The following is a 25,186-nucleotide window of genomic DNA, read 5'->3' on the forward strand; positions in this document are numbered from 1 at the left end:
GCTAGGAGTGACCCCACAACTTGCTTTCCCCCCATCTTGAAGACAAGAATGCTCCTTTAATACCACAGACATTCTTGGGGCCACTCCTACCCGGCCCCCTTCCACGTTCCCCCATGGGCCCACCTGCCAGGGAACAACACCTGCCCTGCGTATGCTGTCCTGGGGCTGAGGGGCTGCAGGCAAGCAGCAGACTGCATGGGGAGCAGAGGGGGTGTGAGCCCCATCACAGGCTCCTGTCTCATCTCTGTCTCCTGAGGGCTGGAGTCAATAGACCCTCCCAGAATCCACAAGGAGCAGGCTGTTCGTAGCTCTTTGGACTGAGATCCCCAGCCTGAGTGCAAAGAGGCCACAAGGGCTCCCCTATCCCCAGATCCTCTTTGCCTGTGGCCCACTGTTAGTGGGCCTGGGCTCAACCTGAGAGCTCTGATCCTGGGCTGGTGTCCCCTGACCCGCCCTGCCCAGTGCTGGGCTATAAGGAGGTGGGGGGACAGACCTTCACTTCACACTCCACCCCACCAGCGCCAGCTTGGAAGGAGACACATGGTGCACAGGCCTGAGCAGCAAGCAGACTTGTTGAATGAGTGATGGATGGATAACCAGGAGGGGCTTAGGAAGGAGGGGACTTCTGGGGAGAAGCCTGGGTGCCTCTCATCAACCCACAGTGGGAGTTCTCCTCTGGCAGGATGTGGAGTAGGGGATGCAGGGTGAAGGGTGTTAGAGAGGATGTGGGTGACAGGTACGGAGAGTGAGGTAAAGGGTGGGAATCAGGGTATGAGTGTGAATGTGAGACTCAGGGTGCAGGGAAGGGGCCACAGATGCGGGTGTGGAGTCCAAGACAAGACTGGCTGGGACCCACGTAGGAAACACACAGTGAAAGGCCAGTGAAATAGCTCACTTGGATAGTGCGCTGCTTGGCCGGTGCGCAACCCGGTGAGAGCCTGGCCCCCACCACACTGGAGGAAGCTTTGCTGCTGTGGTCTCTTCCACTCTCTCTCTATCTGAAAAAGTCATCACAGAGCGGTCTCAGTGATGACCAAAAAAGAAAAGCAAAAAACACATAGTGAAGATTCAGCTTCTCTAAAATAGCTCTGTATACAGGGCCCCGCATCTGCGTGTAGGTTTCCATAGAAATCAGCCAACTCCAAGAGGCGGCGGGGCAGGGGTGTCCTGGTCCTTGCGCTGGCCTGGTCCTGCCGTCACGGGCTGTCCATCTGCACGAAGGAAGAGCCGTGCAGCACAGAAGCGCAGAAGGAGCGGCGGTGCTTACAGGACTGGGCAGGTGGCAACAGGCCCCGACACTCTGGGCACGAAGCTTGGAGGTCCCTTGGCGGCCCTTGGGGAAAGAGAGAGGCGCTGAGACCTTGCCCACCAGCCAGGAGATCAAGCCCACCTCCTTAGGCCCCTCCCATCTCTTACAGTGCACGCCCAGGCACAAAAGACCACGCCCACTGGCAACAGACCACGCCCACCAACCTCAGACCACGCCCACTCTCCCCTAGACCTCATTCACTAGCTTAACCATGCTCACCTGCCCCAAACCAAGTCACCCCCCACCCCGGCCCCCCAAGACCTTGTCTACTGATCCATGAAATTGCGCGTAATGTCCCAAAACAGGCTGAGTAGCTGACTGCACAGACTATGTACCTGGTCACATTCACTCATCCCCAAGACCACATCCACTTTCCTACCTTCTGCCGTTCAGGTACAGGTGGCGGATGTGCCCAGGCCCCCTCCTCCTCATCTATCTCTAACTGAAGACCATCTCTCCTCACCCTCAGATAAACCTTCTTCAGGGAGTGAGTGGGACTGTGCCACCCCCCCTCCCATACCTCTCCCCTAGCTGAGTCCTAGAACCTACCCTGTGCTGCCTAAGTACATGAGTGCCAGCCAGTTGGCACCCACTGCCCACCACTTCTGCCTATGCAGAGACAGGGGCTCCCTTGGTCTCCAGACCAGGACACTCACCAGCCCAGCAGTGCTGCAAATAGGAGCACCACACCTGCCAGAGTCACCCACTGCCCAGGGCCCTGGCTGAGTCACGCCTGGTTTTGGGTGGGTCTGGGTGTGGTGGGCCACCAGCAACTATGCAAAGCAGCCCTGAGCTTTCTGGAGCCTGGAGCCTGGAGCAGGAGCTGAGCAGCCAGAGTCCTGAACAGAGCATCCCCCTGGGCTGGGCCAGCCTGGCCACACAACACACTGGGGCTTGTGTGGCACCTGAAGGTAGGTGGTGGAAGAAGCCAGGTGGAGACAGCTGTGCTCTCCTTCCGAATGTAGCAACTTTGGGGATTAGGGTGCTGGCCGGAGCACAGGGTGGGAAGCCAAGTCTTTGGGGTCAGCAGATATGGTGGCAATTCTGTTTCTACTCCCATGATACAGGGTCAGAGGCCAAACGGACAGCAGTTGACGCAGCTCCAAACCAAGGACGACACAGGGCTACGGCCGGAAGGATGACCATGTTGACACTGAACACCCCGTCCTGGACTTCCTAGGACCCATGTGGAATGAAGTATGAAGAAAGGTGTGTGTGTGTATAGTGGATAGTCTTTAAGGGTTGAGAGAGCCAGTGCTTGAATTTTGGGGTGCATGTGGGGGGAGAGGAAGCAGCACTAAGGCAGACGGGGTGTGCTCAAGAATCTGGGGACATAATCTGCGTGTGATCTGGGGACTTAAAATCTGAAAGGTTTTCTTGAGACAGTTTAGTGGGTATGCAAAAAGACTTTCATGACAGAGGCTCTCAGGTCCCAAATTTAATTCCAGCTCCATCATGAGCCAGAGCTGAGAAATGCTCTGGTAAAAATAAAATAAACAAACAGGAAGTAAAACTAAGGAGAGATCTGGTAGAAGCTTTGGGAGAGGTGAGCCCTCAGAGAGGTGGCACTTGCTGAAGTTCTTCCTTGGGGCCACTTGGACGTGAGGCCCCAAGGTTCAGAAACGCCACAGTGCTCATAAAGCAGCCACCCCAAAGGGCTACATCCTGCAGGCAAGGGGGAATCTAAGCCACCACACAGAGTGTTCTGTGGAGCCCCAAGTTAGTGCGTGGGTACAGGGGTAGGACTCCAAAATAACAGGCCTTCCCAAAAGCGATCAGGGGGGGAGGTGCGGGCTGCACTCCAAGGAGATACAGGAGAAATACAAAAATCCCCACAATTAATTTTGTAGACAAATGTCTACATAATAATCAACCTATAATTTATATTAATAATCAATATCAGATCATATCATATAATAATATATTATATTTTATTAATAACTCTAATTAAATTTATAATAAACTGTGAACGTGTCAGCAGAAATGATAACACAGGTGTGATCAATGACTCCAGTTCTTAGACTGATCAGATACTTTCAGACAAGAAAACAAACTTGGGGCAGGCAGATAGCTCAGGCTTTTGTCATGCATCAGGACCTGGGTTCATAATGGTTATACAAAAAGACTTTAGTGTCTGAGGATCTCAGTTCCTAGGTTCAATCCCCAGCAATACTATAAGCCAGAGCTGGGCAGTGTTTTGATTTAAAAAGTAAATTAAATAAATAAAAATAAAGAAAAAGAAAAGAAAAAGGAGGGGGAGAAGGAGAAGAGAAAATGAACTATACACTTGAGCAGTTACACAGGAGAGAAGCATTGAAGAATCATCAGAGTTTGAGACAGCACACATGATCAAGTGATGTTTTGGTCTCTCTCTCTCTCTCTCTCTCACACACACACACACATTTTTTTTAAAGTAAAACTAAAAATACTGGCACTATAGGAGGTACACCAGGTTGAGTGCATACATTACCATGCACGAGGACCTGGGTTCAAGCCCCCAGCCCCCATCTGCAGGGGGAAAGTCTCACAAGTGGTGAAGCAGTGTTGCAAGTGTCTCTCCTTCTCTAGCTCTCCTTTCCTCTTGATTTATCTCTCTCTATACAATATATAAATACAACATTACAATTTTTTGCACTATAACAATTACATTAAAATTTCAACTAGTGGGATTAATGTCATTCTGTATCAATGAAGAAAGAATGGACTGGAAGACAGAAAGGGTATTTTTTAGAATTCAGCACAAGAATTTTTTTTTTCTTTTGCCTCCAGGGTTATCACTGGGGCTTGGTGCATGCACTATGAATCCACTGTTCCTGGTGGCCATTTTCTTTTCCCATTTTTATTGGATAGGACACAGAGAGAGAAAAATTGAGAGGGAAGGGGAAGATAGAAAGGGAGAGAGAGAGGTGGACACCTGAAGGCCTGCTTCGCCACTTGTGAAATGTCACTTGCTGCAAACTATAAGGAGCACAGGGTGTCACATGACATGCAGCAACTCAGAAAAGGCGAATGATGCCATATAATAAATGTGCAACATAAAAGCATAAAATTGATGAACAGACTACATGAGGTAAACCAATGAACTCTGCCAGTGGCGCTGAGACTACCTGCAAGTTAGAATGTATGAGGAGGTGACAAGATGGGGGGCATCTGTTTTAGGGGGAGGGGTGTTGTCTCTGGGACCTCACTGCTCCAAATTGACTTTTTCAGACAGACACAGAGAGGGAAGGAGAGAAAACACAGCACTGATGCTTCCTTCGATGCCAGATGGCCCAGCTGGAAGCTGGCAAGTGAATGGCAAAGCCTCCAAGTGTGCTACTTCACCCATTCCAATTTTTTAAAGGTATATTTCTTCACTTTTTTAGGGGTGGTGGGATGGGATAGCATCTTTAAAGGCAATTTTATTTGTTAAAGAAAATGGGGAGTGGGTGGAAAATGGCTCACCCAGATAGAGAAATGTATTATAATGTTAGTCAGATGACTTAATTTTAATTTGATGCTAGGGAGTGAGTTCAGTCTTATGCATGTGTACTACTTGAATGACTTCCCAGCCCTGATTTTTCTTTTTCTTTTTAAACAGAGAGAGCAGAATATATAGAGAGAAACAGAACAGAGATATTCCAGCATCACCTGCAGTTCATGTGGTGATGAGGCTTGAACCCAGAGCTTCATACGTGGTAAGGCACACTCCACTGGGTGGACTATTGAATTGTCGGAAAAGTCATGACATTTTTTCTAACTAACAAATGCATTGTGACTTTCTAATGGCTGGACTTTTTAAAAAATCAATTCATGGAGTTGGGAAATAGCTCACCTGGTAGGTCACATGCCTTCCCACTAGGTTTGAGCCTTGGCACCACATGAGATCTCCATGGATGGTGGGCACTGCTGAGGTGTTTTTCTCTCTCTCTGTCTGTCTCTCTTCTCTTCTTTCTCTCAAAGAAATAAAAGAATCAGAAAATCAGGCTGGGGAGGCTGTTGAATAGTGATATCACACATAGGCAATGTCCCAGCACTATGTAAAAAGAAGTTCACAAAAATAAATTCCATCTTTATAAACCAGCTACAATCTATAGAAAAAATTAAAATACTATTTTAACAATAAATCACGTGTAAGACTAAATCTAACAAAAACATGCAAGACTGATGCAAAGGAAATTCTAATTTATTGAAAAAACATCAAGGGATAAATACATGGAGAGATATACCATGTTCATAGAGGGTTAATACTCAATAAAGTAAACAAATCAGTTCTGCCCAAACTGATACATAAATTTAACCTCAATAAAAGTCATATTATCATCATTAATTTTGACAACCTGATTCTACCACTTTTGTGAAAGTATAGGGTTCCACCACAGATCAACTAACTCCATTTGAGAAGTATTAAAGTCTGAAATGTATGAGAAAGAGCCAGGCTTCTAGAAAACACCACTACAGATTGATATCTTCATGACCCAAAGGAAAGGACACATTCATAAGCAAATAGCAAAACCATCCATCTGAAGAACAGGCTGACCAGGTGGCTCTGCAAGATAAGATACCACTGAAGATGAAAAGACTGAAAAAACAACTGCAACACAAGTCAACTAAAAGAAAGGGGAAAAAAAGGCAGAGATTGGGATAGATGTCAGTCCACAAATTGAGAAGAGACCCATGTTTGTCTGTATTTATCAGAGCGCGGCTTAGCTCTAGCTTATGACAGTGTGGGGGGTTGAACCTGAGATTTCAGAGCCTCAGGCATGAAAGTCATTTGCATAACCATTATGCTGTTTTGCCCACCCATTTTTTAAAAAAGTATTTATTTCTGTTCATTTATTGGAGACAGAGAAACTGAGATGAAAGGCGGGGGCGCTAGAGGGAAAGAGAGAGAGAGACAGATTACCCACTTGTGAAGCTTCCTCCCTGCAGGTGGGGACTGAGGGCTTGAACTTGGTTCCTTGTGCACTGTAACATATGTACTCAACTGACTATGCCACCACGCATCCTTGTGACCCATGATTCAGGAGTCAATAGGGGAACAAATTTTAGTAGGTACTTTTCAGCAGTGGAAACCCAAACACACATGTGAAGAGAGGCCATTTTATTGGTAAGTCAGAAATGCAGGGGGACACCGCCTCATGTTCAGTTGGCTACAAGCAAAGCGACAGTTACCTGTGTAACTGTGGTCAAAGGGCCATCCTCTGGACAGCCCCCTGGTGTGCTGAATAAGCTTCCTACCTTAGTCATACCCACTCAGGATCTGTGAATGTGGCCTTATCTAGAAATCAGATCTTGGGTCAGTGTAATAGCTGACTGGAATAGTGTGCTGCTTTGCCATGCATGCAACTCAGGTTAAGTAGGACCTGTACTGTTCTGAAGGAAGCTTTGGTGCTGTGGTCTCTTTTACTCTCTCTCTCTTCCTTTCTGAATATAAGAAAAAAGAAGACTAACCCTGTCAGACAAAGTAAGGACTACAAAAACTGAATAAGGGCAAGAGACTGGCATACTTTAATGATGACTCTGTAGTCACTGTCAGGCCACCCCATCAGCTGGGGCCCTAGTCAGAGAGTCCTGGGATTCTCACACAGACATGATGGGCCTAGATCCCATCATGTCTCTCACAGATCCCTCTTGCCACTGTCACTGGTCATCTCCATCAGGAACATAATAGACCCCTCTGTGGGCCCCTATTGGACCTGGCCCTCAATGTGAATCAACAATGCTAGGGAATGCTCCATTCTCCAAAAGGAGATTGGATAGAATGCTTTGCCTATCACTCGAGGATGATGGGTCCTGAAATTGATGCAGCCTGGAATGTTCCTAGCCATGACCACAGAATGTGAGCTCAGACCTGCAGGGATGCACAGAGGCTCCTGTGCTGACTATGGGCCCCAGATCAGATTGATGGGGTCTACAGTTAACAATACTTATATACTTTTTCCATATTTGGGAACTACTCTCTTCCCTGATAAAGCTTTCTGGACCTTTTTCCAACTGTGACACCATCCCCCCCAGACAATAACTTAACCACCTGTATATTGGATGTCAGGCACAAGGAAAACCTAGTTTGGTCATGGGCCCCTTGGAATATACCTAAAATAGACCAACTAGTTTTTTCCAAAATGGAGACCCCAAATCCTCATCCACAATATTCTTGCCTTTAGGCTCATGATCAGTCAACAATTTGCTCTGCTTTCTATCTTGACTGGTTTTTCAGCCACCAGGTTGTAGATGCTACCATGATGCCAAGCGAACTTCCCTGGGCAGACAACCCCACCAATGTGTTCTGGAGCCCCACCTCCCCAGATCTCTGCTTCACTATGGAAAGAGAGAGACAGGCTGAGAGTATGGATAGACCTGTCAATGTCCATGCTCAGCGGGGAAGCAATTACAGAAGCCAGACCCTCCACCTTCTGCATCCCATAATGTACCTGGGTCCATGCTCTCAGAGGGATAAAAAACAGGAAAGCTATCAGGGGAGGGGATGGGATATGGAGTTCTACTGGTGGAAATTATGTGGAATTGTACCCCTCTTATCCTGTGGTCTTGTCAGTGTTTCCATTTTATAAAAACTTAAAAAAAAGAAAAAAGAAGAAAGAAAGGAAGGAAGGAAGGAAGGAAGGAAGAAAGGAAGGAAGGAAGAAAGATACAAACAAGGAACCAGGTGGTGTTGCACCCAGTTAACACACATAGTTTGCACAAGGACCTAGGTTCAAGTCCCTGCTCGCCACCTGCAGTGAAGATGCTTCACTAGCAATGAAGCAGTGCTGCAAATGTCTTTCTGTCTCCCTTTCTGTCTCCACCCTCCTCTCTTAATTTCTCTCTGCCCTATCAAATAAAATAGAAATAAGAAAAGAAGGGGGAAGAAGAGAAATCAGATCTGGAGGAGTCGGGCAGATAGTAGAGTGATTATGCAAGAGACTTTCATGCCTGAGACTCAAGTCCCAGGTTCAATCCCTGGCATCGAAACAAGCCAGTACTTAACAGTGCTCTGATCTAAAAATATAATTAAAAGAAAGAAATCATATCTTGGGCTCTGCGAGCTAACTCAGCAGTTGGCAGCATGTCTACTATATATGAAGCTTTGAGTTCAAAGACAGATACCACATAAAGCACTAAGGGAACTGCATGAATGGGGGAGCAGTGCTCTGGTGTCTCTCCCTTCTTCCTTTTCCCTCTGCCTGCCTGCCTCAAAAAAAAAAAGAAAAAAAGAAAAACCAGAATAAAAATTAGACCAAGGTAGCAGCTCAGTGGTGTCAGGTGTATGCAAGGTTTGTAACTGGCTCCACATCAACAAATGAAAAAGGAGTTGTGCTTTTGCAGTAGTAATCAAGTTAAGTGGAGAGGAGGCAGCCTCCAATCCAGCTGCCAGTTGTTCTTATTAAGAGGGTGCATTTGGACACAGAGGGAAGACAGGGCAGAGACTGGAGGGGCACATCAAACGGAAGCTGCATCCATTCTGAAGAAGATGGTCACAGAAAGCTTCCAGAACATTTTGTGAAAAATAGACATTCTTTTCTCAGATTTCTCCTTCAGAAAAAGGAACAGTGTCTGGACAGCATCCACCTGGAGAGGCTAACAGCTGAGCAGCTTGGTGGCCAGGCTTTGGAGAGGAGAGTGGGCAGGGCTGGTGATGTCCTCCAAGATCCCCTGCACTCCTGTGCCTGAAGTAGGCAGCCTAAGATAGATAGATACCCACCTGCACTCAGCCCACAAACACTTATGGGGTCTCTGCTACGTGGCTGGCACTGCCCCAGGGGCTGGGTGCAGTGGGGAGAATAACAGTCACAACCCTGCCCTTTACGAGCTTACAGTCTTGGGGGGCAGGGGGGAGACAGACTACTCGCAGGCAGGCCCAGAGGGTGCTGAAGCCAGAGATGCTGGGGTGGGATTGTTTTTGAGTCTTAAATCGAAAAGAGCAGTGGGTGTCGACATCCTGGTGAGTTCAGGGAGGCATGTGTGCCTTGGGCAGAGAAGGCATTTAGCATGGTCATCTCATGTCACAAACGTTCTCCAGGCTGCTGTTTGCTGAACACCATTGGAAGTATGAGGATGCGGGTGTTCAGCAATGCCCTCCCCCCACCTCCACATCTGTTTAACTGTACTCCATGCCAGGCCAAGCTCCCATGTTCCCATATGAATGACCCAAAAGAAGCTTAAGGCAAGAGCCCAGCATGGGCCACTGCTCATTTATGATGCTGGGTGCTATTCCTATCTTGAATTCAGGGTTCCCACCTCCCCGTCACCACCCAGTGCACACTGTGTCCCACTGGGGAGCGAGACAGAAGGCATCTGGTCCTGTCATTCAGCAGGCCCTGGAACGGTCCCAGCAGGACCCCGAGTATCCCAACCACCTGGCCAGGTCCAGGATGGGGTCTCGTGCCTTGAATCTATTCTGAGAGGAGTTGCCACTTGTGTGTGGGTGCACGCTGGCTGACCCAGACTTCCGCTGAGCCCTGGAGGATGCAGCTGGCAGACCCAGAAAAGGGATAGGTCTGAACTCCCCACTTTTACCTGATGGTCTGGGCGGCAGAAAAGGAGCACCCTCTGTAGTCTTCACACTCGGAAGCACGGGTGTCAGTGGGTGCACACTGAACAAGTGTGGGTCCCTGTGTCTGGTGAGCTCAGCTTGGATGAGCCCGGTGTTCAGGGCCTTATTGTCTAAGAGTTGACAATGACAAGTGGGGAGTTCTATCTTCCCTCCGGACTCCATGTGCACAGGCTTTACTTTAAAGCCCCTGGTGGCCGGCCTGGGCAGGGACCCAGGAAAGGTGCAAGACAGTATTTTTTCCTCCTTCAGTTTCAAGTCTGTCTGGACAGTCGTTCCTGGGGTTCCTGGCACTTGGTCTGGTGTGACCGAGGGACTCTGAGTGACTCTCTGTGACTGACTGTCTGAGAGTGATGAAAAATGAAAGCTGGAAATGAAGGGCATTTGCTTCTTGGCCCTCCTCACGCTGACACCTTCCACTAAGAGATCAGACCCGTGAAAAGCTGGCAGTTCCACAGCGGGCTGGGGAAAGAAGGGCAAGGTTAGCACTGGCAAGTTGGGCTCTAACCCAGGCTCCCCTTTTGCTAGTTTTGCCAACCAGGTGGAAGGACTCAAAGAGAAAGCAGGATGGCTCAGGAAGTGGTGCAGTGGATAAAGCATTGGGCTCTCAAACATGAAGTCCTGAGTTTGATCCCTGGCATCATGTATGTCAGAATGTTACTCTAGTTCTAGCCTTTTCTGTCTGTCTATATGTCTGTATGTCTCATGAATGAATAAATAAATAAATCTAAGGGGGAAGGGGAGGAGAGAAAGCAGGGGTCACACATCATGCCAATGGGTTGATTGCCCACTGAGAACCTTCTTCAGGGAGGCCAGGCCACAGGCTCAATAGTGCAAAAATATGGGTCAAAATCACTGTGCAACCTACTCCCCAGCCTGCAGGAAAACTGGTTTTGGGGCGCAGGTCCCTAAAAGTCTTCTGGGGAGGGCACAGTTTTCACCTGTGGTTCCACTGCAGATCAAGAAAGAAACAGCCCAGAAAAACCTGGAGGCTGAGAACAGCCTGCCAGACAGTGTTCCTGCAGGGGAGGGAAAAGGAGGGGAGAGGACGGGGAGGGGAGCCAGGGTGCTGGGGACTACAGGGAGGCAGGCTAGATGGGACAGCAGCTAGACCTGGGTGAGCAGTGCCTCCAGATGTGGCAGGTGGCAGGAGAGACTTCGGTTCAGTTTGGATGAACCGACCAGTGGAAGCGGGTACCAGGACCTCCCCTTGGATCCTCCCCAAGTGTGCAACGCTGGGAGTTCCATCAAGCTCCCAATGCCACCCAGTGTTCACTCACACCCCCTTCACCTGTCTCCACAGCAGCTCGAAGTTGCCAATGTCACAGTCGCGGTCCAACTTGCGGTCCACCACCACCTTAATGGTGTCCTCCTGCACCTGCGCGCACAGCTGCGCAGTCACCGGTGTGGAGGGGTGCATGGTGGGGCTCGAGTTGATCTCGATCAGCCAGGGCTTGAAGTCGCGGCCCAGCACGAAGTCGGCCCCGTAGAGCTCGAAGCTGTTCTTGCGTGCCTCCACGCGATCCTGCGCAACCCGCATGGTGTTGGTGATGGCCCGCTTCATGGCTGGGTAGATGACGCTGCTCCACATGGCCCCGCGGCCCCTCTTCTGCAGATACTCCTGGAACCGGGTGCTGGTCCACATGTTGTGGCAGGGCAACAGAGGGCTGCGCTCCTTGTCGTTCTTGAAGCGCTTCTGGATAGAGTTGTTGCACAGGTGGATGGCGCTGCAAGGCACGCCCAGTCAGCCACGTGCTGCCCTTAAGCTCCACCCCCATAAGGACCCTCCCTTCCCTCTCCCAGAAACCCTCTAGTCAAAAAAGCTCCTTCCCTTGCCTCCCACCCATCACCCCCCCCCCCACACACACACATGCCCCAGGACCCCTCAGACAGCCCCTTACATTCACTGCCTCCCACTATGGTACCACCCCAACCCACGTGCACACCCCCAGCCTCTCAGCCCAGCCACTACGCACCCCCCCACATACACCCTCCCTGGGACAGAATGGCTCCCCCCCTGCACTCTCTTCTGGGAGGGATCCTGACTGGGGAGCACCTCCTGCCCTAGTGGGGGCATCATCTCTGCAGGCGCCTCTGGAAAACTTTCCAAAAATCCAGCTTGGGGGTGGTGGGATGGACTGCACAGGAAGAGGCAGGCCAGGGGCCCACCTGCTGGGAAACAACTATGGGCCTGTTTCCCATCTGCACATGTCCACAGAGCTGAGGCCCTGGGAGAGCTTGTCAGAGGCCAGGTTGCAAAGAGCTACCTATCCAAGTCAGAGGTTCTCATTCCTAGTCATGCCTCACTCGAAATAGGATTGGAAGTGATCAACAGCTACGGGGAGATAATACACTACGAGCTGGGGGTGGTTAGGGTTACTGTCATTTAAGGTGAAGGGGAAAAAATGGCGACTAATCCCTAGCACTGCAAAAACAGTATCATCTGTTTTCCATCTACACCATGCCTCGGCCTCGCGTGAGCTTAATGTGCAGCTTGGCGATACGAGAATCCGGCATGAAGCCCAGCCAGTCTATCTTGGCGTTACTCTCGATCGCACTCTGTCATTTCACAAACATCTCATAAAAACTGCAGCAAAGGTGGGCGCAAGGAATGACATCATTGCAAGACTGGCCAGCTCCTCATGGGGCGCGAGCGCTTCCACACTACGATCATCATCTCTGGCATTATGCTATTCCACTGCAGAATACTGTGCCCCAGTATGGTTCCGTAGCCCCCATGTCCACTTGGTCGATTCCAAATTATATTCCTCCATGAGGATCATTTCTGGAACCATCCGTTCCACCCCGGTTCCATGGCTGCCAGTTCTTAGCAACATCGTCCCGCCAGATATTCGTTGGAATGCGGCATCATCTAAGTTCATTTCCCACGTCTACGCTCGACCGGACCTGCCAATATACGCGGATATCTTTGCCCACCCTGACCAACGCTTGACGTCTCGTCACCCAATCTGGTCCCCTATGCCTACACTGAACTTCTCTGTTCCAGTCTCTTGGAAACAGAGTTGGCAGTCAGCTGAGGTAAAGAACAAACACCTCATCACAGACCCCTGCAAGTGTCAACCCGGCTTTGACCTAGCACGTTATGATTGGGCCCTCCTCAATCGCTATCGAACAGGCCATGGCCGGTGCGCCGCTATGTTCCACCGCTGGGGAGCCAGAGACGACCCGAACTGCCCCTGCGGCTACAGACAGACTATGACCCACATAGTCAACGACTGCCACCTCTCCAGATTCAAAGGAGGTCTCGAAACTTTACATCAGGCTCAACCTGACGCTGTTGACTGGCTACGGAAGAAGGGCAAATGCTAGAAGAAGAAGGTGAAGGGGAAATCTTAGGTGGGAACTGTCTCTTTTGTTCTGGATGGAGGTGAGCCATACTTCCATCACTGAGTAATGGCACCACTGGGGCCTCCCAACAGAGAGGCACCTGCAGCACCCATGTGGCGTTGCTCTGGGCCTATGGCTTAGAAGCGTGTGTCTGGACTGTGGGGGTACCTTACAACCACTGTGAAATGATGCTTTTATGATCTTCAATGTAGCCCAGACAGCAATCCTGTAAATCGCCATTGCCTCCAAATTTTAAAGATCAAATGTGAGAAAAGAAAAAAAAAACCCACACAGGAATAAAATACAGAAAAAGTTCTTCTAGAAAAGTCGCACACATTATGGGGGTGCAGAGTATTATTATTATTATTATTATTACTATTATTTATTTTCCACTGGGGTTACCACTGAGGCCTGTGCCTGCACAGCTTCACCAATCTCAGTAGCCATTTTTTTAAAAAACATTTTTAAAATTTATTTTCCCTTTTGTTGCCCTTTTTTTTATTGTTGTTGTAGTTACTATTGTTGTTATAGATGTCGTTGTTAAGATATGACAGAGAGAAATGGAGAGAGGAGGGGAAGACAGAGAGAGAGAGAGAAAGATAGACACCTGCAGACCTGCTTCACCACTTGTGAAGCGACTCCCCTGCAGGTGGGGAGCTGGGGGCTCAAACCGGGATCCTTATGCCAGTCCTTGCACTTCACACATGTGCTTAACCCGCTGCGCTACCACCCCACTCCTCGGCCTTTTTTTTTTTTTTTAAATAGAGGATGGACACAGAGAGAGACAAAAACAGAGAGGAGAGAGAACCGTGGCACTGCCCCACTGCTCTGGAAGCTTCCCCACTGCAGATGGGAGCTAGGGGTTTTAACTCAGGTCTTTGCACATGATAACATGTGTGCTTTACTAAGTGAATCACTATCCAGCCCCTAGAGTGCTGTTTTGAAGGGTGGGCCCGGGCTCCCGGTCGTTTAACCTCCCTGAGACTCAGCTTCCCCATGTGTGTCTCGTGCAGTGGTGAGTAGCCGCACACATGGATGGACACCCCGCTTATGCATATGGTGCTGGCGGAACCTTTGCGCTGAGCTGACCCTGCTACTCACCTGTCCAGATTATCAAGGGAGAAACGCTGCGTGGAGAACCGCAGGTAGCTCTCCTTATAAAACCAGATGGTCAGCGGGTTCCAGTCAGTAACCAGAAACCACTGCCTGATGTCGAACTTGGTGTCATAGATGAGCAGCGGTGTTTCAATGTACTTCTGTACCACCCACTTGTTGTCTTTAGTGGGGGGATGGCTTGTGGTCACCAGCTCCAGGATCTCCTCCACGCGGTTCATGCACACTATGTCTGCAAGGAGACACAGCTCAGTCCCTGTATGGCATGTGGCCAGCCCTGGCATATGCGATGTTGCAGTAGTGCCAGGTGGCAGCAGGGCTGGACAGGGCTAAGCAGGGAACAAGCTGCACCATTAGCCAGCCCCCAGCACTTCAGAGAACATACAGGGAGGGAGGGATAGAGGCACTTTTTTTTTTTTAATTGTCACTAGGGTTATTGCTGGAGCTCAGTGACAGCACAGTGAATCTAACCCTTTCAGTGGCCATTTTTTTTTCCTTTTTGTCTATTTTATTTGATAGGACAGAGAAAAATTGAGAGGGGAGGGGACATAGAAAGTGAGAGAGAGGAATTCAGGTGGTAGTGCAGTGGGTTAAGCACATGTGGCACAAAGCGCAAGGACCAGCGGAAGGATCCCGGTTCAAGCCCCCCAGCTCCCCACCTGCAGGGGGGTTGCTTCACAAGTGGTGAAGCAGGTCTACAGGTGTCTATCTTTCTCTCCCCCTCTCTGTCTCCCCCTCCTCTCTCCATTTCTCTCTGTCCTATCCAACAATGATGACATCAATAACAACAATGATAATAAAACAACAAAGGCAAAAAAAGGGAATAAATAAATATTTTTTTAAAAAGTGAGAGAGGAGTATAGATTCCTGCAGATCTGCTTCACTGCTTGTGAAGTGCTTCCCCACCCCCTTGAGGGTATGGTTTGAACCCAGATCCTTCATTATACTGCTCTGCCATGTGCACTGCCCAGATTTGAACCCAGGCCACATCACACTGAAGGAAGCTTTGGTGCTATGGTTTCTCTCACTCTCTTTCTGTCTCTTTGTCTCTATCCAGAAAATTAAAAAGTAACCTATAAGGGACACCCCCACCATAACAGTCACACTCACTCACAGTTACACACTGACTCACACACTCTCACATACTCACACTCACATACTCACACTCACTCACACTTACACACTCACACACTCTCACACTCTCACTCACGCACACTCACACATGCTAAAGGCCAGAAAAGACAAGTATGACATAATGGGATCCCGGAGTCCTATGAAGACTCACACTCAGAAAGGACTACACAAAAGGGGGTGAATGTAGGAAGGAGGAGAGTCTGGTAGAGACATAGGTCCCTGGACCAGGAATATTCATATTCTCATTCATTCTCTCTCTCTCTCTCTGCCCCTGCTTCTCTCTCATTGCTTCCAAGGTTACTGTGAGGGCTTGGTGCCTGTATGACAAATCCATTGCTCCTGGCACCTACCTTTCCCCTCTTTCCTCTTTTTTTTTTGATAGGACAGAGAGAAACAAGAGGGGAGGGATAGTAAGAAAGAAAGAGAGACAGCTGCAGCACTGCTTCACTGAACATAAAGCCTCCCTCATGCAGGTGGGGGGGGGTGGGAACTTGAATCAGGGTCCCTGCACATGGTAACATGTGCACTCAATGCGATGCGCCACCACCCAGCCCCCTGGACCAGGAATCCAGGAGCTATGATACCTGAGCCCCAAGACCTGGCTCTGGGTTGACTAGTGTCTCCTGCAGGTACAGAGCACACACTACTCTCCACACAAAGTGCAGGCTTGAGACTCACCTCGCCCACGGGATTTGGCTGCTGGCTTTATAATCCAGATGTTGCGAAGTCCATCAATCTCTGTTTGTGGATTTACGGAGGAGATTTTGTTCAGTAGCGCTTGGCACTGTGACAGGTGATTCCTTGGATTGGATATGAAAGCGTTGCCACTGAAAGCAAGATCCGGAAACGGTGTGAGGTTTCCAGGGTGGTGCAGATACCCACAGGCAGCCAGTCTCACAGAAAAAGTTGGAGAGCCTGGAACTTCTGCTGCCCCTATTCCCACCCCTGCCCCCACCCTGGAATGGGCACTAGGGTGCACCATCTCACCAGGACTGTCCTGTTGAGTGTGCATAGAGACAAGGGAACCCCAGACTGTAAATCTGGACTGTATGTACACCTCCAGGAATTTGTAAAGGCTGCTAGAGTCAGAAGAGGGGTCCCCCTGCTGGCCGCCTACATCTGGAGCCATGTGTCGGGGAGCAGACAGTGCACCTGGGGCCTGCGGGCAGGGAACTATGGGACAATCCACCTGCCCACACTGAGTGCATTTAGCCTTTCCAGTATACAAGACTAGAAGACTGGTTGCCTGGGTTCTACCATCAGTGAGACCACTTTGCAGTCCTGGCAGCAAGCGTCTGGCTTTATAATTCAAAGAAAGAACAGCCTGGACCAGCTCCTGGGACAGTATTGAAGCCTGGCCTGGAAACTTATTCCCAGGCTGACTAGCACCCACCCATGTGAGGGCAGACTGCCACAGAAGGGGGGGGGGAGCATTTGGTTCCCAGACTTCCTGCCACATTCAAGGCAGACCCACAATTGGGAGCAAAGATTTTTGGCACAAATAATTTTATTCACACCTATTGGGAATTGAGGGGAGGGAATCACATAGGACCAGAAGCCACATACAAAAATAAAACATGGGGGAAGGGGAGTCGGGCTGTAGTGCAGCGGGTTAAGCACAGGTGGCGCAAAGCACAAGGACCAGCATAAGGATACCGGTTCGAACCCCGGCTCCCCACCTGCAGGGGAGTCGCTTCACAGGCAGTGAAGCAGGTCTGCAGGTGTCTATCTTTCTCTCCCCCTCTCTGTCTTCCCCTCCTCTCTCCGTTTCTCTCTGTCCTATCCAACAACGACAACAACAATAATAACTACAACAATAAAACAACAAGGGCAACAAAAGGGAATAAATAAATAAAATAAAATATTTAAAAAAAAACATGGGGGTTACGGGAGACAGAATAATTGTTATGCAAAGACACTGTCATGCCTTAGGCTCCAAAGTCCCAGGCTCAATCCCCCACACAACCATAAGCCAGAGCTGAGCAGTGCTCTGGTGATAAATAAACAAATAAACAGGCATCCTTGATGGTGTGGGAGAGATTCTTGCAGCACAGTGGAGCTGGCTCAGGGTCTGAGAAAGCAAGAAGCACTCAGAGGAGACAGGCTGCATCCTGACGCAGACCAGCCAGGCCCTGGCCAACTTTGGTCCTAGAGGATATGATGAGGGGGGTCCCTCAGTCCTTTGGGTCTCACTTGTCATGAATGTGCTCAATGTGACCCCCAGTGACAGCAGGGCATGGTGGAGAGGGGCTCTGAGTCCTCTAAACAGTCCCAGGGTGGCAGCACCTGCCCCGGGCCTCCATGGAGAAGGAAGGTAGGTCCGAAGAGATGACCATGCTGTTTGGATCAGAACTGCCCAGGAGAAGGGGTCAGGCAGTAGAACAGCAGGTTAAGTGCATGAGTGCAAGGACAGGCATAAGGATCCCAGTTCGAGCCCCCGGCTCCTCACCTGCAGGGGAGTTGCTTCGCAGACGGTGAAGCAGGTCTGCAGATGTCTGTTTGTCTTTCTCTCCCCTTCTCTGTCTTCCCTCCTCTCTCCATATCTCTCTGTCCTATCCAACAACTAACCACAACAAGGCTAAAACAACAAGGGCAACAAAAGGGGGAAAAATGGCCTCTAGGAGCAGTGGTTTCATGGTGCAGGCGCTGAGCCCCAGCAATAACCCTGGAGGCAAAAAAAAAAAAAAGAACTGCCCAGGAGATCAGGACCTGCTTGTGTATAAGGGCAGTCTCAACTTAGACCAAAATGCAGAAGAGTTGCTAATAAAAATTACGGACCTAAAAACTAATATTGTTTTTTTTTATTATTATAATTTTTATTTATTTATTCCCTTTTGTTGCCTTTGTTGTTTTATTGTTGTAGCTATTGATGTTGTTGTTGGATAGGACAGAGAGAAATGGAGAGAGGAGGGGAAGACAGAGAGGGGAAGAGAAAGATAAACACCTGCAGACCTGCTTCACCGCCTGTGAAGCGACTCCCCTGCAGGTGGGGAGCTGGGGGCTCGAATGAACCGTGTCCTTGCGCTTTGCACCACCCCGCGCTTAATTGCGCTACCGCCCGACTCCCTCATTTACATTTTTGACCACACCATGTCAAATGATAACATTTTATGACATTATTATCAAAGGATGTGAAGATGGAGTTGGAAAGGAGAAAACTTCTGACATACATTCATATTAAAATGTTATGTTAGGGCAACTTGGGAAGCGGCATTGTGGTGGAATTCTAGACTTAACAAGGATGAGGTCCTGAGTTTGATCCCTGGCATAATATATGCCAGAGTGGGGATTCGACTTCCGGAGGCGGAGCTACGAGCAGCAGATCGCTTTCTCTCCTCTCCTATCCTCTCCCGGATCAACTAGGAATACCAAAGGAGACCACCCGGACCGAAACAAGACAGGACTAGAATGACCACAGGAACCCAGTAAATCACCCGTGAGTACAAACACGCGTGGCTGGTGACAGAGAGGAGAGAGGGGCCTAAGGAGAGATTAAGTGACTGCTCACAGTTCAACAGTTTGTCAGTGGAGACACCACCTCCAGTCTGCTCCACCAACAAGGGGACAGCTGAAGGGAGGAAAGGACTCCCCAGAGACTCACCAAGTGCAACTCTGAGTCTCCATTGCTACTACCCTCAGAATCTGGAGCAGCAACAGGGAGGGACACCAGGGCACAGAGATCTAACCGGGAAACTCAGGAGAAGACCTATACCTCTGTGGCATAGCTGAGGGGCTGTGAAAGTCTCTTTGCATAACCACTGGATTATCTCTGCCACACCCTGCTTTATTTCTTGGTCAGGAGTCAGTGATTAAACAAAGAAGCCTATTGATAGTTTAAAAGCCCTCAGGCTACCATAGCCTACAGGGGGAAAAAAAAAGGCTTTTACACCACTGAACTCCAACTCAGGGATTGAAAAAACTGTTAACTTATATAAAATGGTTAAAACAACAAGAAAAAATATTGGAGACTCGAACCAGGACAAGAGTCCAGCTAAAAGTCCTCCAGAGGGCGAAGCACAAAACAACGAGTTCAACATCCAAACATTAGCCAAGGAAATAATAACAGGAGTGAGTAAAGAATTTGAAAAAATTGTAATCAGAAATGCAGGAACAACAAATGAGAATATGGAAGAAAATTCTAATAATCTCATGGTTATTAGAGAGCTGAAAGCTGAAATCGCTGAGCTAAGAAGGCAACTAGCTGAACAAGCTAAAACAGTATCAGAGCAGGGCAACAAAATAGATGAACTCCAGAAAGCAGTAGAGGGCAGAGAGAATAGAATCAATGAGGCTGAAGACAGAATTAGCAAGATTGAGGATGAATTAGAGACAACTAAAAAAGAAGTAAGAGATCTCAAAAAGAGATTAAGAGATGCTGAAAACAACAATAGAGTCCTATGGGATGACTTCAAAAGAAACAATATACGCATTATTGGCTTACCAGAGGAAGAAAGAGAAGGGGAGGAAGAAAGCGTTCTCCAGGCCATAATAGCTGAAAATATCTCTAGTCTAGACAACACCAAAGACATAAAGATTCAAGAAGCCCAGAGGGTCCCAAACAGAATTAACCCAGACCTAAAGACACCAAGACATGTCATACTTAGATTGGAAAGGAATAAGGATAAAGAAAGGATCCTCAAGGCTGCAAGAGAAAAACAAAGAGTCACCTACAAAGGAAAACCCATAAGATTAGCAGCAGACTTCTCCATACAAACACTACAGGCCAGAAGAGAATGGCAAGATATCTATCGAGTGCTCAATGAGAAAGGCTTTCAGCCAAGAATACTATATCCTGCTAGATTGTCATTCAGACTAGATGGAAGCATCAAAACCTTCTCAGACAAGCAACAGTTGAAGGAAGCAACCATCACCAAGCCTGCCTTGAAAGAAGTTCTGAAAGGTTTCCTATAAACAACCAGACCACCACAAATAGAACATATATCAAAACACTCTAAAACTCTACAAGAATGGCGTTAAAATATCTTCAATCTTTGATATCAATAAATGTGAATGGCCTGAATTCACCTATTAAAAGACACAGAGTAGGAAGATGGATCAGAAAACACAACCCAACAATATGTTGTCTACAGGAAACTCACCTAACGTAACAAGACAAACACAGACTTAAAGTGAAAGGATGGAAAACTATCATTCAAGCCAATGGCCCACAAAAAAGGGCAGGAACAGCTATTCTCATATCTGACATGATAGACTTTAAAATAGATAAGATTAAAAAAGACAGGAATGGACACTACTTAATGCTCAGAGGATCAGTCAATCAAGAGGACTTAACAATTATTAATATCTATGCACCCAATGAGAAACCATCTAAATACATCAAACTTCTACTGAAAGAGCTACAGCAATATATTAACAGTAACACAATCATAGTAGGGGACTTCAACACCCCACTATCTCAACTTGACAGATCATCCAGGAAGAAAATCAGTAAAGACATAAGGGAGCTAAATGAAGAGATAGATAACCTAGAACTATTGGACATTTTCAGAGTCATTCAGAGCAAGTTGTGGTATATATACACAATGGAATACTACTCAGCTGTAAAAAATGGTGACTTCACCGTTTTCAGCCGATCTTGGATGGACCTTGAAAAAATCATGTTGAGTGAAATAAGTCAGAAACAGAAGGATGAATATGGGATGATCTCACTCTCAGGCCGAAGTTGAAAAACAAGATTAGAAAAGAAAACACAAGTCGAACCTGAAATGGAATTGGAGTATTACACCAAAGCAAAAGACTCTGGGGTGGGTGGGTGGGTGGGGTGAATACAGGTCCATGAAAAATGATGAATGAAATAGTGGGGGTTGTATTGCTAAATGGGAATCTGGGGAATGTTATGCATGTAAAAAAAAAAAAAAAAGAAGAAGTAGAAACGCAAAGCAGAAATTGACTGAGTTTGGAGTATGGCACCAAAGTAAGAAAGCAGAGGTACACTAGAGTTTGCAGTGAGTACCTCCCTAATACTTCCTCTCCACTTTTCCAAGCTTTGGGTCCATGATTGCTCAACTATTTGTTTGGCTTTGTATGTTAACTCTCTTTTCAGTCACCAGGTTCCAGGTATCATCAGGATGCCGGCCAGACTTCCCTGGATTGAAGACACCACCAATGTGTCCTGGAGCTCAGCTTCCCCAGAGACCCATCCTACTAGGGAAAGAGAGAGGCAGACTGGGAGTATGGACCGACCAGTCAACGCCCATGTTCAGCAAGGAAGCAATTACAGAAGCCAGACCTTCTACCTTCTGCAACCCTCAATGACCCTGGGTCCATGCTCCCAGAGGGATAGAGAATGGGAAAGCTATTGGGGGAGGGGGTGGGATATGGAGATTGGGCGGTGGGAATTGTGTGGAGTTGTACCCCTCCTACCCTATGGTTTTGTTAATTAATCCTTTCTTAAATAAAAAAATAAAAAAATAAATAAATATTAAATAAATAAATAAATAAATAAATAAAATAGGGCTAGGGAGACAGCATAATGTTTATGCATATGCATAGACTTTCATAAAAAAAAAAATATGCCAGAGTGATACTTTGATTCTGGTGTGTGTGTGTGTGTGTGTGTGTGTGTGTGTGTGTGTGTGTGTCTTTCTCTGATGAAATAAAGTAAATATATAAATAGTTTTTACCAGAGCACTACTCAGCTCTGGCTTATGGTGGTACTAGGGATCAATTGAACCTGGGACTTCAGAACCTCAGGCATGAGAATCTTTTGCATAAGCATTATGTTACCTTCCTGGCCCAAATTAAGTCTTTTAAAAGACTAGTGGGATGTCAGATGTAGGTCCCACGGTAACTAAAAACAAATAACTACAGAGGGACTGGGGAGACAGCTCAGCCTGTTACAGCACCACCTGACTGCGTGAGGCCCCGCAGCCGCTCAGTTCTGAATGGCAGGTCTTACTGAATGAGGGAGTAGTACTGCTGGGTCAGGTCCTTCCACTCGTCTTCTGTGAGCTCTGTGCCAGCGTTCTCGGAGATGTCGATGTCCTCGTGCTCCAGCTGCCCCAGGTAGGTCTGGCACACCTTGCAGGCAATGTCCACCAGCTGACCTGACAGTCCTGTGAGCTTCGATTCAGCATCCTCAGGAGCTGAAACCCAAGCACAGGCAGAGAGCACATGAACTGCCCTATCTGTGGAATGTCACCACACGATGCTGGACAAAGGCCACTCCATGACACCCCCAACTGGCAGTCACCCCGGACGCCACACCTGTGTTTAGACAGGTAATCTCTCCCTTCCTAAGCTGTCCTCCCACCACCCCCCAATGAAATGAACTTAGACTGGCTTGCAGACCCAAGTATGAAACACAAAGCTATCAAATGCCTAGCAGATATCACAGGAGAAAGCCAAGGGGAACTCAGGGTTGGCAATGACTTTTTAGATACAAGGTACAGACCATGAAAGAAATCATTAATGGGATGAACTTCACTAACATTTTAAACTCCTGCTCTATAAGAATGTCAGGAGGCAATAAGGACTTCCGGAGGCGGAGCTACGAGCAGCAGATCGCTTTCTCTCCTCTCCTCTCCTCTCCTCTCAACTAGGAATACCAAAGGAGACCACCCGGAACGAAACAAGACAGGACTAGAATGACCACAGAAACCCAGTAAATCACCCGTGAGTACAAACACGCGTAGCTGGTGACAGAGAGGAGAGAGGGGCCTAAGAAGAGATTAAGTGACTGCTAACAGTTCGACAGTTTGTCAGTGGAGACACCACCTCCAGTCTGCTCCACCAACAAGGGGACAGCTGAAGGGAGGAAAGGACTCCCCAGAGACTCACCAAGTACAACTCTGAGTCTCCATTGCTACTACCCTCAGAATCTGGAGCAGCAACAGGGAGGGACACCAGGGCACAGAGATCTAACCGGGAAACTCAGGAGAAGACCTATACCTCGGTGGCATAGCTGAGGGGCTGTGAAAGTCTCTTTGCATAACCACTGGATTATCTCTGCCACACCCTGCTTTATCTCTTGGTCAGGAGTCATTGATTAAGCCAAGAAGCCTATTGATAGTTTAAAAGCCCTCAGGCTACCATAGCCTACAGGGGAAAAAAAAAAAGGCTTTTACACCACTGAACTCCAACTCAGGGATTGAAAAAACTGTTAACTTATATAAAATGGTTAAAACAACAAGAAAAAATAATGGAGACTCGAACCAGAACAAGAGTCCAGCTAAAAGTCCTCCAGAGGGCGAAGCACAAAACAACGAGTTCAACATCCAAACATTAGCCAAGGAAATAATAACAGGAGTGAGTAAAGAATTTGAAAAAATTGTAATCAGAAATGCAGGAACAACAAATGAGAATATGGAAGAAAATTCTAATAATCTCATGGTTATTAGAGAGCTGAAATCGCTGAGCTAAGAAGGCAACTAGCTGAACAAGCTAAAACAGTATCAGAGCAGGGCAACAAAATAGATGAACTCCAGAAAGCAGTAGAGGGCAGAGAGAATAGAATCAATGAGGCTGAAGACAGAATTAGCAAGATTGAGGATGAATTAGAGACAACTAAAAAAGAAGTAAGAGATCTCAAAAAGAGATTAAGAGATGCTGAAAACAACAATAGAGTCCTATGGGATGACTTCAAAAGAAACAATATACGCATTATTGGCTTACCAGAGGAAGAAAGAGAAGGGGAGGAAGAAAGCGTTCTCCAGGCCATAATAGCTGAAAATATCTCTAGTCTAGACAACACCAAAGACATAAAGATTCAAGAAGCCCAGAGGGTCCCAAACAGAATTAACCCAGACCTAAAGACACCAAGACATGTCATACTTAGATTGGAAAGGAATAAGGATAAAGAAAGGATCCTCAAGGCTGCAAGAGAAAAACAAAGAGTCACCTACAAAGGAAAACCCATAAGATTAGCAGCAGACTTCTCCATACAAACACTACAGGCCAGAAGAGAATGGCAAGATATCTATCGAGTGCTCAATGAGAAAGGCTTTCAGCCAAGAATACTATATCCTGCTAGATTGTCATTCAGACTAGATGGAAGCATCAAAACCTTCTCAGACAAGCAACAGTTGAAGGAAGCAACCATCACCAAGCCTGCCTTGAAAGAAGTTCTGAAAGGTTTCCTATAAACAACCAGACCACCACAAATAGAACATATATCAAAACACTCTAAAACTCTACAAGAATGGCGTTAAAATATCTTCAATCTTTGATATCAATAAATGTGAATGGCCTGAATTCACCTATTAAAAGACACAGAGTAGGAAGATGGATCAGAAAACACAACCCAACAATATGTTGTCTACAGGAAACTCACCTAACGTAACAAGACAAACACAGACTTAAAGTGAAAGGATGGAAAACTATCATTCAAGCCAATGGCCCACAAAAAAGGGCAGGAACAGCTATTCTCATATCTGACATGATAGACTTTAAAATAGATAAGATTAAAAAAGATAGGAATGGACACTACTTAATGCTCAGAGGATCAGTCAATCAAGAGGACTTAACAATTATTAATATCTATGCACCCAATGAGAAACCATCTAAATACATCAAACTTCTACTGAAAGAGCTACAGCAATATATTAACAGTAACACAATCATAGTAGGGGACTTCAACACCCCACTCTCTCAACTTGACAGATCATCCAGGAAGAAAATCAGTAAAGACATAAGGGAGCTAAATGAAGAGATAGATAAACTAGAACTATTGGACATTTTCAGAGTCATTCATCCCAAGAAACTGGAATACACATTTTACTCAAATCCACATG

At 47.5% G+C, this 25,186-nt stretch overlaps 2 protein-coding genes across 7 annotated transcripts in view; one reads left to right on the forward strand and one right to left on the reverse strand.

Annotated features, from left to right (window-relative positions):
• The window catches only part of TRABD (TraB domain containing), a 196,631-nt gene that overhangs the window by 23,905 nt on the left and 147,540 nt on the right, over window positions 1–25,186 (forward strand). The gene's annotated exons all lie outside the window — the stretch shown is intronic.
• Window positions 1,062–25,186, reverse strand: part of TTLL8 (tubulin tyrosine ligase like 8) — a 48,094-nt gene continuing 23,969 nt past the window's right edge. For 4 of the 5 annotated variants that reach the window (XM_060188820.1, XM_060188824.1, XM_060188823.1 and 1 more), the window contains 5 exons: window positions 22,354–22,540; window positions 16,113–16,261; window positions 14,289–14,532; window positions 11,131–11,566; window positions 8,703–10,301 (listed from right to left, as the gene is read on the reverse strand). In XM_060188820.1, the coding sequence (XP_060044803.1) occupies window positions 9,597–10,301; window positions 11,131–11,566; window positions 14,289–14,532; window positions 16,113–16,261; window positions 22,354–22,540 (1,721 nt within the window). In that variant the 3' untranslated portion in view covers window positions 8,703–9,596. Of the gene's footprint in view, window positions 1,334–8,702; window positions 10,302–11,130; window positions 11,567–14,288; window positions 14,533–16,112; window positions 16,262–22,353; window positions 22,541–25,186 lie in introns of those variants that run through there. The other variant, XM_060188821.1, reaches the window with a different exon arrangement.

Source organism: Erinaceus europaeus, chromosome 4, assembly GCF_950295315.1.
Source record: "Erinaceus europaeus chromosome 4, mEriEur2.1, whole genome shotgun sequence".
Lineage (NCBI taxonomy): Eukaryota > Metazoa > Chordata > Mammalia > Eulipotyphla > Erinaceidae > Erinaceus > Erinaceus europaeus.